The 16,191-nt window shown below is 41.4% G+C and overlaps 2 protein-coding genes across 7 annotated transcripts in view; one reads left to right on the plus strand and one right to left on the minus strand.

The window, feature by feature from the left end:
- Positions 1–8,233, minus strand: part of RO60 (Ro60, Y RNA binding protein) — a 29,135-nt gene extending 20,902 nt beyond the window's left edge. The window contains exon 1 of the mRNA XM_082703944.1: positions 8,096–8,233. The gene's annotated coding sequence lies outside the window, so the exon portion shown is untranslated. The remainder of the gene's footprint in view (positions 1–8,095) is intronic.
- Positions 7,791–16,191, plus strand: part of UCHL5 (ubiquitin C-terminal hydrolase L5) — a 44,812-nt gene continuing 36,411 nt past the window's right edge. For 2 of the 6 annotated variants that reach the window (XM_082703951.1, XM_082703952.1), the window contains exon 1: positions 8,351–8,450. Coding sequence is in view for 4 of the 6 variants with exons in the window: in XM_082703950.1 (XP_082560076.1) it covers positions 8,002–8,233 (232 nt within the window). In the remaining 2 variants the exon portion in view is untranslated. Of the gene's footprint in view, positions 8,234–8,350; positions 8,451–8,539; positions 8,678–16,191 lie in introns of those variants that run through there. The other 4 variants (XM_082703947.1, XM_082703948.1, XM_082703950.1 and 1 more) reach the window with 3 other exon arrangements.

Here is a 16,191-nt window from a genome sequence, read left to right on the forward strand (position 1 = left end):
CTTGCTGTCTTTACATTTTAGAAAAAGAACTAAGTATACTGGCATAGCTGTAAAGAAATGACAGATAAGGCAGTAGCTTAAAGAGCAACACAAGGTAAAAGCAATTTTGTTTTGAGGATGATACAAGTTTGAACATATTTATATATTGTGGGTAAGCCTTAAGATGGAATCCTGGTGAATATTAATAATTAAGAGCTAGGGAAAGGGGCGCCTGGGTGGTTCAGTTGGTTGGATGTCTGCCTTCAGCTCAGGTCATGATCTCGGGGTCCTGGGATGGAGCGCCACATCCTGCTCCCTGCTCAGCAGAGTCTGCTTCTCCTTCCCTGCTGCTCCTGTTCTCTCCCTCTTTCTCAAAAATAAATAAATAAAACCTAAAAAAAAAAAAAAAAAAAAGAGCTAGGGAGAAGAGGCCCTTCAAAGAAGAGAGAGAAAGAGGGGTGCATAGCTGAACAGCAGTATCATGGACTATAGGGAAGAGGATTTCAAGGAGTCAGGGCTGGCAATGTCAAATGCTCAGAAATTAAGTAAAATAATTGGGAAAATGACCACTGGATTTAGCAAACAGTAGTGATGAGGAAGGGCAACCGTAGTAGAGTTCTGCAAGAAAAAGCCTGATTACGGAGAGATTAGGAGTATGCAGTGAGGGAGACTTCACAGGTGGACTACTCTTTTGCAGAAAGGGATGGCAACAGAGAAGATGAGAACACAAAGAGAAATCTTTTTATCCTTCTAGATGAGAGGACACTGAGGCTGAGGTTGAATGATTCAAACTGGAGAGTGGAAGGCAGCAGAGAAAGGATATAACTGATCACTAAAGGTGGAACAGAATGAGCTTTAGAGCATCCAGGTTGAGAATGGCCTATTGACAGCAAAAGAGATCCCTCCTTCAGTAAGGGTGAAGAGGGGTTAGAGAAAAGAGAGAAGAGTAAAGAAATTAAGGAAGTTCCTAATGTGGGTAGTCTGGTATGCAAGGGAACAATGAGGTTGGGTCTCAGAATGAGAATGGGGTGGGTATAAATTCATGGGAGAATGGAGAGCCTCACATTTTGAATGTGACTGGGGAGGGGAGGGATGATTTGAATTGGGTTGGAAATAATCAGCATCATAGTTCAAATAAAGCTCTGGTGTAAAGTAGTCAATGTTAGAGCTGGCCTAGACCTCAGGTGTTAAAGTGTAATGATCATATTATATTAGTCATTAGGGACTGATTTATAGTTACCCAGTGCAGTATAGGCAGAAAGTCCTCGTGCAACAGATGATGCTTCTGCTATTTATTCTTACCCTTTTTAATATGGTTTTTTATCTGCCTTTTAATAAAAAAAAAAAATTTTGAGAACAACATGCTTCTCAAAGACGAACTACTTAATTGCTAATTCCAGTAGAAAATTTTCTTTTATTTTGACCTTTTTACTGCATTTGGGATTGCTAGCTTCATCTCTAAGCTTTTACAAAAATACCCTTAGATGGTACTTTAACCTGGCTATTCCTGCTTATTAGTTATATTTGTTAGAAGAATAATACTGAAATGATACTTAATTATCAGGTTATGCTAATACAACAGTTTTCCTGACCAAAACCCCAGAGGTGTGATTTAAATATCCCAATCCAAATCTCAAAATTCCCTCCCCTCCAAATTCTTTCCCTTGTTATTATTTTTTGTGAGTATGTCTAGCTAATATTAGTTCCCTTAAGAGCAGGTATCTGGTTTAGTTTTGTATCCTGAACCTAGAACACCATATCAGTAATACATACTTGAGGATAACTAAGCAGTATTAAAGTGATTTTCTGAACCATCTAAGAATCATGTATGATTGGTTTTTCTTCCTTGTAAAACATTTATTTTGAAAATAAGACTCGGGGCGCCTGGATGGCTCAGTGGGTTAAAGCCTCTGCCTTCAGCTCAGGTTGATGAAGTTCTAAAACCTAGGTGAGGTTCAGTGGGCTGAGGTCTGGAGCCGATGACCAAGAAAGAATTCTTGAGACATCTTTGGTGCAAAATGGTGGTTTATTAAAGCACGGGGACAGGACCTGTGGGCAGGAAGAGCTGCTGCCCCAGGTTGAGAGGGATGGCAGGTTATATATCTTGCGGTTGGGGGAAGGTGAGGAGAAGGCATGGGAGATTGCAAGAGTTTTCACATGTTAAGGAAGGCCTTGCCCTTATGGCTTGATCAATGTCGTCTTTAGGTCAGGCATCAACACCAAGATAGTTGGGAGATTCTTGGTGGGGGTGTTATGATCCTGCTATCATTTACATTCCCTTCTACTTCAGCCTCCTCCAGTTTATGGTGGGGAGGGAGACATGAGGGCTTCAGGAACTGAGAGTCATTTGCCTCTGGAAATTTGTGCTATTGATAAGGTAACCTCCCTGTTTAGGTCTCTAGGACATCTGTAGAGCAAGGGAGATTCCTGTTCTGCAGGATTGTGATCCCTGCAAGTTAACTATTTATCGTCTTATGGCGGTCAGGGGTGCCTGAGGAATGCTACACATATGGAGGGGGGACAAGTGGAGAAGGGGTGCAAGGCGCCAGCTCTTGCTCTGTCTTCAGCCAGCCTCCTGCTCCCTCATCAAGGTCATGATCCCAGGGTCCTTGGATTAAGCCCCCACATTGGGCTCTCTGCTCCACGGGGAGCCTGCTTCCTCCTCTCTCTCTCTGCCTGCCTCTCTGCCTACTTGTGATCTCTATCAAATAAATAAATAAAATATTAAGAAAAAATAAGACTCAATGTGTGGAATTAACAATGTAATTCAAGCCTTTAAGATAAATTCTGTAACCAGGAAAAAATGTACTATATGCAGGTAGTGGATATACAATCAAGAAAATAAAACATGAAAAAGTTACAGAGGAAGTAATGAGTCCAGAGCAAAAACGTCTTCTGAGCAGAACAGTATCTCTTTGAAAGTTTTTCTAATATATTTAATATTAGGTAGTGAAAAACCCCTCCCCTAGAAGATAGGATAACTAACCGCTTGTTTGCTTTTCTGTGAACCGCTGGCTTTTAGGCGTAAATTAGGTTATTAATTGCTTATTAATTGCTCTTTTGCCCTTCTGTAACTGCTTGGCTTATAGAAATAATAGAAGACGCCATGATGGCATTCCTACCTTCCCCCTTCTTGTTCCCCCTCCCTGCCTCCTCCCGTGCGCGCGGGCCCTCAGAACCAATCAGCTTGTTCCCCCTTCCCGCCTCTCTCTTCTTCGCGCGTGGGTCCCCAAAGCCAATCAGCAAACTCCACATATGCCTTTTTCAAAAGTTCTGTCAACCAATCAATTGCGCCCCACCCAAAACTTGTTTGTACCTGTCTATAAAAACCCGGCACCACCCCAGCCGGGTGTGCTCAGCTAGCAGGAGCTGCTGACCACCCGCAGGCGCCTGCGTAACAATAAAGAACCTCTTGCTGATTGCATCCAGTGGCAGTGTTGGATTCTTGGGTAAGGGGATCCGCGGGTCTTTCATTAGTCAAGCTATCTTTTGTTGAGCAAGAAGAAAAATGAACTTTTAAATCAAGGGTAGATGCTTAAGAGCTATCCCTAAAGGTAATCCTTGTAATCTCTGTTGTAAGAAATGTAGTTACTTACTCAGTGCCTCATCAAAGGAATCTTACTTACCCTTGCATATGTTAATGAAACCACTAAGACCTACCCTTTCAGCATTTTTGCAGGAAAAAAATTCTCAGCTATTCACATGCTTCTGTGACTGTTCTTTCCAGGAGGCAACTTAAAACAGTGGGACAGATCACATGAATGGCCCCTTTACTTGTTTGTGCAAATTTACCAGATTCAAATTTGTAAAGTGAAATATGAAAAGCAGAATGGCAGCAGTTCTAAGCTACTCTCCCCGTCCCTCAGTGCTAATATATAAATTAACTTTAAAATTGGCTGGGTGATAAGACAGTGGTATAATAAAAGAGTATCTAGTTTTTGTGCCGGTTTCTTGGCAGGGCTTCAAAAATCCTTGGAATTTGCAGATTGATAGGAGTCTTTGTTATGCTAATATGGTGATTCAAGCTGGGATCCAGGATGGGGGCTGGTCACCTGAAAGACTCATCATTTGATTAAAGAGTTGGTTGGAATTTTGGGCCAGGTCAAACTCCCAGGAGGGGTGTTAGGGCCCAACCACAAAGTCAACCAATCATAATCATGCCTCGTAATAAAACCCCTTATACAAACTCTGAACATCAAAGTTCAGTAGCACTTCCTAATTGGTTAACAAATTCATGTCCTGGGAGTATGAACTGCCAGGATTCCACACGAAGGGTATTCCTTCTCCTGCCTCTAGACTTTGGACTACATTTGACTTTGGCTGTTCCTAAGTCATATCCTTTATATTAAAACCATAATCATAAGGGTACTGCTTTTAGTGAGTTATGTGAGTCATTCCAATGAATTATCGACCCTGAGGGGTTGTGCCCTGTCATTCCTATCAATTGTGCTGGAGTACTCCAAAGAAATCATTAACTGCTGGACCCTTACATTGCACACGTGTAATGTCGAGGTACAGGTCCTGGCAAGATTAGAAGCCAGAAAAGGAACAAAAAAGCAGTCTTTCATGGAGTCCCTTCAGTTTCCCTATCTCAGTGTAACCATCACGGCTGTCTAATTTCAGAACATCTTCACCACCCCCAAAAAGAAACCCCTTACCACTTTGGAGAACAGTCTGGTAGTTCTTCAAAAGGTCAAATATAAAGTTACCATATGATCGATCCATCATTTTACATTACCACTAGCAATGTATGAGGGTTCTAATCTCTCTAGATCCTTACCTAACACTTACTATTGTCATTTTCATTGTAGCCATCCTAGTGATTGTTAGGTGGTGTCTTATTTCAGTTTTGATAGGAGTGACAGGGTAAGCTTGTCATGTACATTTTGCAGACCAGACTGTAGATACCCTGACACCAAGCCTTCTGGCGTAAGTGACTTAAGGAGGACACCTGAGTCCTCGTCCTTGTTTTGATCAGTTTCTGGATGCTTAAGAAGACATGCACACCAGATCGCAATCCTCAATAAAAACCCCACACTCCAAGCAAAAGGAGACTCACTCTCCTTTCCTTTTGAAGTCTCTCAGATACTATGTCTCTATCTGTCCTCTCCATATATCTTCAATAAACTCTACTCTCACTTCCTCTCAGGTGGTGTTTGATTTCTATCCTTTTTTAAAGCCAAAGACCCTCTTGGCTGGTCCTGTAGGACTCCTTCTAGATCCATGGACCCAGTCTGCCTACATCAACACAAGTCTGTGAATGTACTAAAAGTTACTGCAGGGCATACTTTAAAATAGCAAATTTCATGACATAGGAATTCTATCTCAAAAATCTGTCATTAAATCAATTAAAATAATGAAAACTAAAAATTGACTGTATTAAAATATACCTGGGAAGTTATATAAATAAATAGAGATTCAACTGATATTTAACCCTGTACTTTTTTTAAAAAATATTTTTATATTTAATTGACAGAGGGAGACAGTGAGAGAGGAAACACAAACGGGAGTGGGAGAGGGAGAAGCAAGTTTCCCACTGAGCAGGGAGCCTGATGAGGGGCTCAATCCCAGGACCTCAGGATCATGACCTGAGCTGAAGGTAGTCACCCAAACGACTGAGCCACCCAGGCTCCCCTTAACCCTGTATTTTTATATTTATCTTTAGAAAGCAACTTGAGATACACACAGACATACACAGGACCTTAATTTCCCCTTTTCCCAACTCCCATCATCTCCCTCTTCAAAGCTCAAGCTCCACTGTCAGTGATTTAGAAGGCAGTTTGGGCAGTGAATGAGGTCAGAGCCTGGTCATCAATTAATCCACTCCTGAATAATCAAGTGTTGTAAATCCAGATTAACAGCAACTACAAAAAAAGATAGTTAATTCTTTGGGTCGGCCTGTCCTATCCAGTGCTCTTAAAGCACATTACTCCAAAGACTTTAATAGAGCTAAAGTTGTTTTAAACTTCAGTAAAGTTTAGGGAAAATTTAGGAAGAATTAAATAGATGACAGAATTTTTAAAGGTATGGCCACGATGTGAAATTGGTTGTGGCCATTTTTGTGTGCCCACTTCTCTCTTAATACTGAATGCAAAAACCAGTGAATGCCAGTAATTAATACACAATATGTAATAGCACTTCTTTCTGCTTTGTGTTCATTAGAACATTTATAGTTATCTTATTTTAAGAGTACTAACACTCTTTCTTGGGTTCCTGTTTTTCTTGAATGTACACATCTGAGTATCTTTCCAAAGTCTCTTGATCATTTGTTATTTGGAAAATGCTTTTATCCCAAGAGGTCAAACAGGTTTTGCAGCTTAATCCTTTCTAAATGAAGTCAAAGTTGATACACATCTATGAGTGTGCAAGAAAATTTAAAAGAAGCCATACTGCAAAAACTGGGGCCACAAATTAAAATAAATACATCATTCAGACTGGTAGTGTAACTGAGCTGATCAAGTCAAATGATGCAATAAAAAGTGGTGAGGAACTGTGGCAAACTTGACAGCATGCCATCCTGAAGCCACACACTTTCAGCTAACTGGTTGCTATGTAGTAGGGACCTTTTATTACCTAATCTTTTTTCTCATTTTTCTCAAAGACCTAGAAATCTGGATTTTCACATGAAGTTGGGATTAAATGTTAACACAACTGAAGAAATTTTCACCCTCCTTTCTGGTTACTTCTAGGTTATGTCAAGGGCTAAATTTTCAGTTTGGTCTTTCTACAACAGGCACTATATTGAGCTGGGTTTCAAATGTTAGTTAGGAGTACTTATTCCGCACAGAAAGCACTTTCAAGTTCACAGTAGTACTATAGGTTAAAATATACCACAAATGATCACAAACAGCTTTGGGCTCCAGTGACACTCATTCTAGGAATGGTTTATTAAGGAAACAAAGCTAGATTCTTGTGCCTCACAAACTTTTCTATTTAGTATACTTAACGGAACAGATAATGAACAGAAATCCATGCCCCCCAACCCGTCTCCTCTTTTTATTTTGAAACTTCAAGACAGTATATATAAATAAATAAAAAATCAAACACCTGATGCAAACTTTCATTTCTACTCCATAATACAGCCATGCTTTTTTTTTTTTTCTTTTTAAAGTAATCTCTTCGTCCAATGTGGGGCTGAAACCTACAATTCAGAAATCAAGAGTTGCATGCTTTACCGACTGAGCCAGGCAGCCGCCCCATAGCCATGCTTGTTTTAATATACAAACTGTCCTGTTGTTTCTCTCAGTAATATTTGTCATGCTTATTTTGTGGCTTCACAGAGTCCGTAACACAGCGCTCGCTAACTCCGAGGTACAGGTCACCTGTTTGAGGAGCAAGGAATCAGTTTTGTCTGCTAAAAGTATTTTTCTCTGGAATCCAAAGGCCTCTCTTGGAATTCGGAGCTTTAAGGAGGGATGCATAAATAAACGTACTCCTGAAGATTTTAATCTTAAGACCAGTATTCTGCGAAAGCCTGCTGAATGAGGGCAATTTCACGGTTTAGCGAAAACAGGCATTTTTTGGGTTAACTCATTTCATCTCAGAAACATTACAAATGCTTTTAGAATAAAACACGACGTTTTTCAACCTCCTTTTCTTTGAGGCATCGCATCCCCTTACGCTTGTCCATCATCCCCACGAACTACAGAATTTCTCCTCTTGTCATTCCCTGGAGGATAAATTCGCCTTCTGTCTTCCCACAAAGATCCCTCTTTCCAAGCCCCACATCCCGGGCAACGCCTCTCCGCGCAGAAGCCGCGGGAGGAGGAGGAGGAAGAGGAGGAGTAAAGCTAAAGCAGGCCCTCCGGACGCTGGCCTGGGGAACGCTATGGAAGCACAAGACGGAGCGCTCCCGGGTTTGGGAAGGGCCCACCCTCGGAAGCGTCCCAGCCGGGCCAGCCGAGCTTGTGCCCGCAGAGATGCTGGGTCCGCTCTCCAGCAACGGCAGGACTCAGAGGCAGGGCGGGGGAGAACGAGGGTTTTGCCAAGCGTTGGCCCCGGCCTCAGCCTCTGGGATGCTGGATGACGGACATGGAGGACCAGCCAAACCCTGCGCGTCCCCGGCTCTGCCCAGACCGCACAAAGGGCCCCAGCCGGCCTCCCGCAGTTTCCTCACCTGCGCTTGGCGGCCGACCCTCCGAACCCACCGCGCCACCGGGAGAAGCCCTGCGCTTCAAGAGAGACGACAAGAAGATGCTACAGCCCCACGGGCGCTTAACTGCCCCAACTCCACTGCCGCCGGGGACTCCTCCAGGTTAGGCTCCGGGGGAACGAGCCCCGCCCCTCTCCTTTGGCCCCGCCCCCGACTGGCGAGGATCCCGGATGTGGCCTCCCACGGCGCGCTGAATCCCCGCCCTGTCTTCTTAAGCCCCGGCCCCTTCCGAATCCGCTACGGGTCCTGCACGGCCTAGGAAGAGTTTCGCTGTCTCCTGGGTGGCTAGAGCGTCCTCCCGCGCTCTGTCGCGCTGCAGGTGACGGAGCCCGGAGGCTGTCGGGAAGTAGGCGGGGTGACGTGGGGTTGACGAGCTCAGCGGCGGGTTTGCCGAGATCAGTGGCTGACTGCAGCTGGTGCGGGGGGCGGCCGGATCCTGAGGTGGAGAGGGGCGGTGTGTGGCCGGGGCCATGACGGGCAATGCTGGGGAGTGGTGCCTCATGGAAAGCGACCCCGGGGTCTTCACCGAGCTCATTAAAGGATTCGGTGAGAGACAAGGGACCGTCCTGGGCCGGGGGTCACGGGAGGAGGCCCAAGCTGGGCATGGAGTGGTTCTCTGCGGCCCCCGCCGCCTTGCGTCCGAAGGGAGGAGACTCCAGAAGCCTGCATCGCGGAGGTCTCTCGTCCCCTCCTCAGTCTTGGGCGGTCGCGTTTCCGCCCTAAATTTGAGAGCTTCACCACGAGGGCAGGGATCCTGTCTGTCTGGTGCACTGTCGTATCCTCAGGACTCGGCACTCAAGGACTTGTTAATTGACTTGAGCGCTCCTCGCCCCCGCCCTTCACGCACGTATCTTTCCCTCTCCACGGTCGCTGCCCCGGGGGGAGCGCTCCCTTTACCCGGCAGGTGTGCCTGGGTGCACGTTCTCAGGCCAGCAGTCTTGCAGGAAAAGCTAGGGTGTACCTCCTCGACGGTGGGGTGCGTATGGCCCAAGCCTTGCAGGAGCCCGAGATTCTGGTTACTCAGAGCAGAACACCTGGAGGGTGTGAGTAGCTCCGCGGACGTTCGCACCCGCCGACTGCATGGGACTGACAAGCCACTTGGCGAGTTCTTCTCCCGGCTCGTTTTTTGGCTTCCGGTAAAGTGTGGTTTCTTGAGCTGGTGCTCAAGACTAGAGGCCACATGCTTTTCTCAGGGCTTTTTTTTTTTTTTTTTTTCTTCTTTTTTTCCCTGACCATGTTTCTTGTCTTACATCCTAAATAGTCAGCATATTTGACTTTTTATCCTTTTGTGTCCATCTTCCCATTCTTTTCTTTGGGCAGTAGCTTTATTTAATGGCTACATTTCTTCAAGATTATAAATTCTAGCTATTATGTTAAAACTTGTACTCGGGATGAAAACTAAACTTTGATATAGATACTGTCTCTTGTGCATAGATGAATATTTCGAATATAATTCATCAGGCATGTGTTGTTTACCTACTGTATCTCAGGCACACTGGCATGGCCTGGGAATGTTCAGTGTGAATAAACCATGACTGCTCTTAGAAAGATCTGACCCTCAAACTAATATTTTTAATTCCTATGTTAGAGTATATACAAAATGTTACGGGAACACAGGTCATGGAAGAGCAAAGAAAAAACATAAACTGTAGTAATTTTAAAGTATATGCCACAGGAAACAGCTAGCTAAGCGACAAAACAAAAAACAACAAATAATGTAACAGTCAAGAGAACTGTTTGAATCTGAAGCTGAAAAGTAAACTGAGGCCAGATTGTATGCTGAGTTGTATAGTTTGGATTGCCCTGTACTTCCTGGGGACTTAACTGCCAAAGATATTTGAATGCTGAAATGACATTTTTGTAATTAAAAAAGGTTTACTAGGTGTTGTGTGCAGGGTGAAGTGGTATGAAGGGAGAGAAACTAGCAGTTTCATAAAGTGGTTGGAGTCAGGTGATCAGCTTGACCTAAAGTTAGGGGGTCAAGAGGAGGAGGCAGTTGCAGTAATTTTGCTCCATTTAAATCAACAGGACTACTGACCGGATGTAAGGGAAAGGGTGAAAATGACTCCATGGGTTCTAGCTTGAGTGGCTGATGAAGCTTGGTGAACAAGCTTGATGGACAAGAAAATGAATCCATTTTTGAGTAATGAGTTTGAGATGTCTGCAGGTTTACCTTCAAAACCTTAACTATTATGACATTTTAAGTTAACTTTAAGAAATAGTGTACTAAGCAAGTTTGTTTTTAAATCCACTCCATTAACAGTTATTGCTTCAGTCCCATATGTATAGAAAACTTAAAATTGAAAATGATTAAAAGACATGCATTAGAGTGATATGTAAATGTATCTTCTGTACTGGCCCATATGAAAAGTGAAGGAATTGCTATTAAAAGATTGGCTACATTATCAGAAAAAGTTTGCAAAAAGTTAAATGATGCAAATTGTATATCATCATCAGATACCTCAAAGAGAAAATCAGTTTATTCCAATCATTTCCTTTTTTTTTCTCTTATCTAACTCAGATTTAAAAAGCTTTTTGAAGTTTATTTTTTAAAAAGTAGATAATCTTATTGTGTTATGAAAGCTATTGTAGGTTTATTTTGAAAGTTTCTTCACTGGAAAAATTGTGGAGTCAGTGAATATATAAATACAAATTTTAGTAGACTATAACATCATGGTAAAACAATATTCTTTTTTCTTTTTCTTTCTTTTTTTTTTTTAATTTGTTTCTTTGAGAGAGTTCTCCAGCATGTGTGCAGGTGTGGGGAGGGAGGGGCAGGAGAGAGAATCCTCAAGCCGACTCCTCACTGAGCACAGAACCCCATACAGATGCAGGGCTCAATCTCACAAGCACAAGATACTGACCTGAGCCGAAACCAAGAGTGAGCCACTTAACCAGCTGAGCCACCCAAGCACCCCGACAAACAAAGTTCTTATTAAGAAACTGAGGGAGTACAAGCAGAATTTACAGTTTTAATTGGTGCAGTACATACATAATTCATAAATGCACCAGAATAGTAGTGATGGTCTACTGATTAAAAACAGAAGCTGTAAACTTCCATTCCCAGCCAAAATGGAATAACAGGGACTGCATTTACTTTTCCTACAACAAATTAATGACCCCAACTTCCATTTCAAGAACCTAGAAAATGAAGAGCAAATGAAACCTGAGGTAAGCAGATGAAAGGAAATAATACAGATCAGAGTTGAAATTAGTGAAACAAAAAGGAAAAATGGTGGAGGAAATCAATGAAACTAAAAGCTGGTTTCTCAAAGATCAATGAAATGGATACACCTCTAGTCAGCCTGATCAGAAAAAGAAGAGCAGGGGCTCTTAGTTGGCTCCGTTGGTAGAGCATGTGACTCTTAATCTTGGCTTTGTAAGTTTGACCCTCATGTTGGGTGTAGAGATGGTTTAGAAATAAAATCTTAAAAAAAAAAAAAAAAAAAAAAAGGAGACACAAATGACCAATATTTGGAGTAAGAGAGAGGATACTGCTATAGATTTTATAGATTAAAAAGATAATGGAGTATTCTAAACATCATTATGCCAATAATTTGACAACTTGGATGAAATGTATAAATTTCTTTAAAGACAAAAATTACCAAAGCTCAAACAAGAATAACCAGTATAGCCTTATATTTACTAAATAAATTAAAATTGTAACTTAAAATCTTGCCACAATGAAAACTATAGCCAAAATTTCTTTGCTGATAAATTATTTCAAATATTTCAGGGTTAAGTAATACCAATTCTACACAAACTTTTCCCCCAAAAAATGGAGAAGAAGGAATATTTCCCATCTCATTCATTGAGGGCCATCATTACCCTAACTCCCAATCCAAAGACATTATAAGGAAAGTAAACTATAGACCTAACTCCATTATCAACATAAATGCAAAAATTCTGAACAAAATATTAGGAAATTAAATCTAATAATATATTAAGTGGACAGTATATCATGCCTGACTGGGATTTATCCTGGGAATTCAGTGTTGGTTTAACATTTGAGATTTAGTGTGATTTGCCATATTAACAAGCTAAATAAAAACTATATGATTATCTCAGTAGACACAAAAAGCATTTGATAAAATCTGATGTCTGTTAAGAAATATATGCTATTATATTTTACCATTTGCCAGCCAATGGGTTAGTCTGGCTGTTTTATAAAAGATTGTACTGATATATTGATAAAGAGAAAAAGAATTGTATTATTGTTGGCACAGTAAGCAGCTGGAGATTCATGTTTGCACTGGTTCCCTTGTCCTACAGGTCCATGGGAGTCAGGATGGATCCAGGTGGATGTTGCACACATGGATCTTGGTGATAGTTAAGGAACCCTGAGCTTAGGGGACTTCCAATTAAAGAGGTTGCTAACAAACCTGATCAACCTTTACCGTTAGGAATATTCTATGGACAGAAAATACGTCTTATCTCTGCCGCAGGGGGAGGTACTGTCTCTGTCTTATGTCTGTTTATCAAAATAACATCCTTGAAAAGATAGTCCAGAACTTTCAGAAGACAAGTAGAAACAGGAGAAACTCATTGAAAGTTGTCTCCCAACAAAATCCATTCTTGTTTTCTATATCAAACTTGCCTTTCCTTCAGCTGCTCTGATTAATCGGACCTGACCCATAGATACCAAGTCTGTTCATCTCTTGTAGTGTTTACCTTAGAAAGCAGGTGGCTTTCTCCTTAAATTTTTGTATTGACTTTTCATCTTACTTAAGGCATGAACTTAGGTATATAGTGATTTTAGTGATTGCATGGACTCCTCCTGGACTTGCAAGGAAGAAGTCTTGCAGAATTCCATCATCCGCAACTCTGACGCAGAAGTTGAGACAAATCTGAATGACTTTGGGGGCCAATATAGAGTTGCCTTGCCAAGGTCAGTTATGATTTCTCTTGAGGTACATGTTACCTTGTTTTGAGGAGAGAAGCAAGTTAATGACTGGTTTCACACAAAAAGTAAAGGTATACTTATGAGAGTACACCTGGTACCCCTAGAAACAAATATTGCTTATAATTGTTGGGGCCCCCAAAATAGAACCCTCTCATTAGGAATACAAGTCAACAGCTTTCCAACTTGAGGTTCCCAAATAGTTGAGTCTAGTTTTTGTTTTTGAAGTGCGTGCTTGAGTGCCCACAATCCAGTTTTTCCTATTTGGTCACATCACTAACTAAATAACATGGAATAACATGATTAGTGAAGATAACTGGTGCTATTTTTTGGTAGGAGGTACAGAAGCCAGGACCATGCCTTTACTTCTGGTAGACTTGGTTAGGTTGGGGTATGATAGATTGTGAAAACTGTTGGAGGATAGCATTAAATTTAAATTTAAGGCACTGGCGACAGGGAGGACCCTACCATGGTATTTTTCTTGGGGAGAAATGTGCCAGGATATTTTTAAGAGAGCTATTTCTTGAAATTAGGTTTTGAATAGAACTGTTTTATGAAGCCACCAGTATCATAATGCAAATGTGTTTTTCAATACATAAATATTTCAAACATATTTTAAATTTAGTACTTCCTTTCACTTCGGAGCAGTGTGTTCTGGTTTGGATGACAGATTCTATGGCCAGCCTGTTTACGACCCAGTTCAGTTATCCATGGAAAGTGTCTCTGATCAGCAAAGACAGCCGTGGTCTCTCCTACCTCTTAACTTTGATATGTAAATTCTTTCATATGTAAATTCTCTGCATTGTCTTTGAAATGTATCTACTTGTTTTCTACTAGTGGTGAAATCCTTCCTCCTTTCCTCCCTCCCTTCTTTCCTGCCTGTCTTCCTCTCTTTCGTTTACCCCCAGTGTGGGACTGAAATTTAGGACTCTGACATAAAGAGTCAGAGGATCTATTGACTGAACCCCCAGGGCCCCCCCTAGTTGTGATAGTATTAAGTGTTGTGACAATAGTTTATTATTTTCTGTCCTTGCCAGGAGGTAGTACCATGCTTGGCACATAAAAGGTATTTGTGAAATACCAGCATTTTGTTAACTTTTTAAAGCTTTCCCCACCCTGCCCCCATCTTTTTACTTAACATATATCAGGAAGTCTGCATTAGGGGATTCTTTATATTTAGTGTTTAGTAATGTATACCTTACAAGAACTGTGTGGATTGGATGAAGCAGAGGAGTAACCTTATTTTATACACAGGGAAAGGGAGGCTCAAAGACATTGTGTTCTTGCTCAAGGTTAAGAATTTTAAGGTAGTGCTGGGATTGGAATCCAGCTCTCCTGAATCACTGCTTCTTTCTCTTTCCTGTACCATACATTATTTGAAATCGAGTGTACATAAGGGGCATATTAGATATTGAATGTGTATAAGACGATAGGTACTAAGAGTTGAATATTATGGTTTCTTTATATAAAGAGACTGTGTGTTTAGCATAAGGTTTAAACAGGTGTCACCACTTGAAATTCACCCTGTGCATAGGATTTTGGGACACTTTTATTCAGTGGATTTTTGTTGTTTTAGTATGATATGTACAATGTTTTGATGTTGGGCCTTTTTATAGTTGATTTCTAATAGCAGTAACCAGTGTTAGCCTTAGTGTCTTTCCGTGCCCTTTTTGACACTCAAAAATACAGGTCACACTTAAAAGGCTTTTTCCTCTAACTTCCTATATGTGAATGTCTAGCAACATGTTTTCTACTACAATCTAGTAACTCTCCCTTGTACTTATATCTTTTCATGCAGAGCAGGTACTTAGGGATGCCTGGGTGGCTCAGTAGGATAAGCGTCTGCCTTTGCCTCAGGTCACGATCCCAGGGTTCTGGGATTGAGGACCACGCAGGGCTTCTTGCTCAGCAGGGAGACTGCTTCTGCCTCTGCCTGCTGTTCTACCTCCTCCTACTGCTGTTCCTTGTGCGCACTCTCTCGCTGACAAATTAAAAAAAAAAAGAAAAAGAGAGAGAGAAGGTACTTAATAGATATTTGCTGAATAGAACAAATTGAGTCTGAGAAGGTATGAATGCCCAAAGTCATGTAGTTGGTCTACCCAACTTTTTTTTTTTCCAGGTAGATCTAAGGCTTCTCTAGCTTTTACTTGAAAATAATCTGGAATATTAAAATATGTCCAGACTTTGGAACCAGATGTCGGTTTTATTAGTTTTTTTGGCATATACTAACTATAGTGAATTTAGGCAAGACACTTAAGATCCCTAAACTTCTGTATAATACTTGCCTTGCAGTGATTAGGGAAAATGCATTTAAAGCACATTACAGATAGAAGATACTGTAAATATGGCTGTTTTTTGTATTGAGGTAATATTAGTTAAGAGTAAATCCTTACAGTGTGCTAGGCACTGTATTAAATGTATCTCATGCATACTAAATTTTCTCACTGATTCCTCATAATAACTCCATGAGTTTGGGGGACAGAGAGGTTAAATGGTCATATAGCAAGTAAATGGAGGACCCGGGATTCAAACCCTGGTATTTTTGAAGCCTACCTCTTAACCAGTACACTGTTACTATGATACATACCACTAGGACAGGGTTTCTCGACCTTGGCAATGTTGACTTTTTGGCAAATGATTCTTTACTGTTGGTAGCTGTCCTTTACACTATAGGATGTTTAGCATTTCTGGCCTCTATCCATTAGATGCCAAGGCCTTCCCACTGATGACAGTAGTAACAATAAAAATATCTCCAGACATTATAAAATCTTTCCCAGGCAGCGGGGGGAGGAGGGGCAGAGAGTGGGGGACAGAAAACATCACCTGACTGAGAAACACTATCCTAAGGAAAGGTATGTTTGGGGGACTCTGAGATAGTTGAAAATAACATTATATTAAAGACAATATAGAATTGGAATTTAGGAAAAGGGTCAGAACTAAACATGTGATGTGAAAGTCAGTGTTAAATGGTAGTTATTTATTATGACTTAAAAAAAAGTGTATAGAAAAAAAAGAAGAGGGCCAAGGGAAGAACTAGGCAAATGGCAGTTGAATGAAAAGAGCAGATGCAGAAGAGGGAGAGATTGAGAGAGACTGAGAAGTCTGGGGTGGCATTTCAGTGAAAAACTCTTGAAAACTCTTTAAATTATAAAAGTAATAT

This window comes from Mustela nivalis (genome assembly GCF_964662115.1).
Source record: "Mustela nivalis genome assembly, chromosome: 16".
NCBI lineage: Eukaryota > Metazoa > Chordata > Mammalia > Carnivora > Mustelidae > Mustela > Mustela nivalis.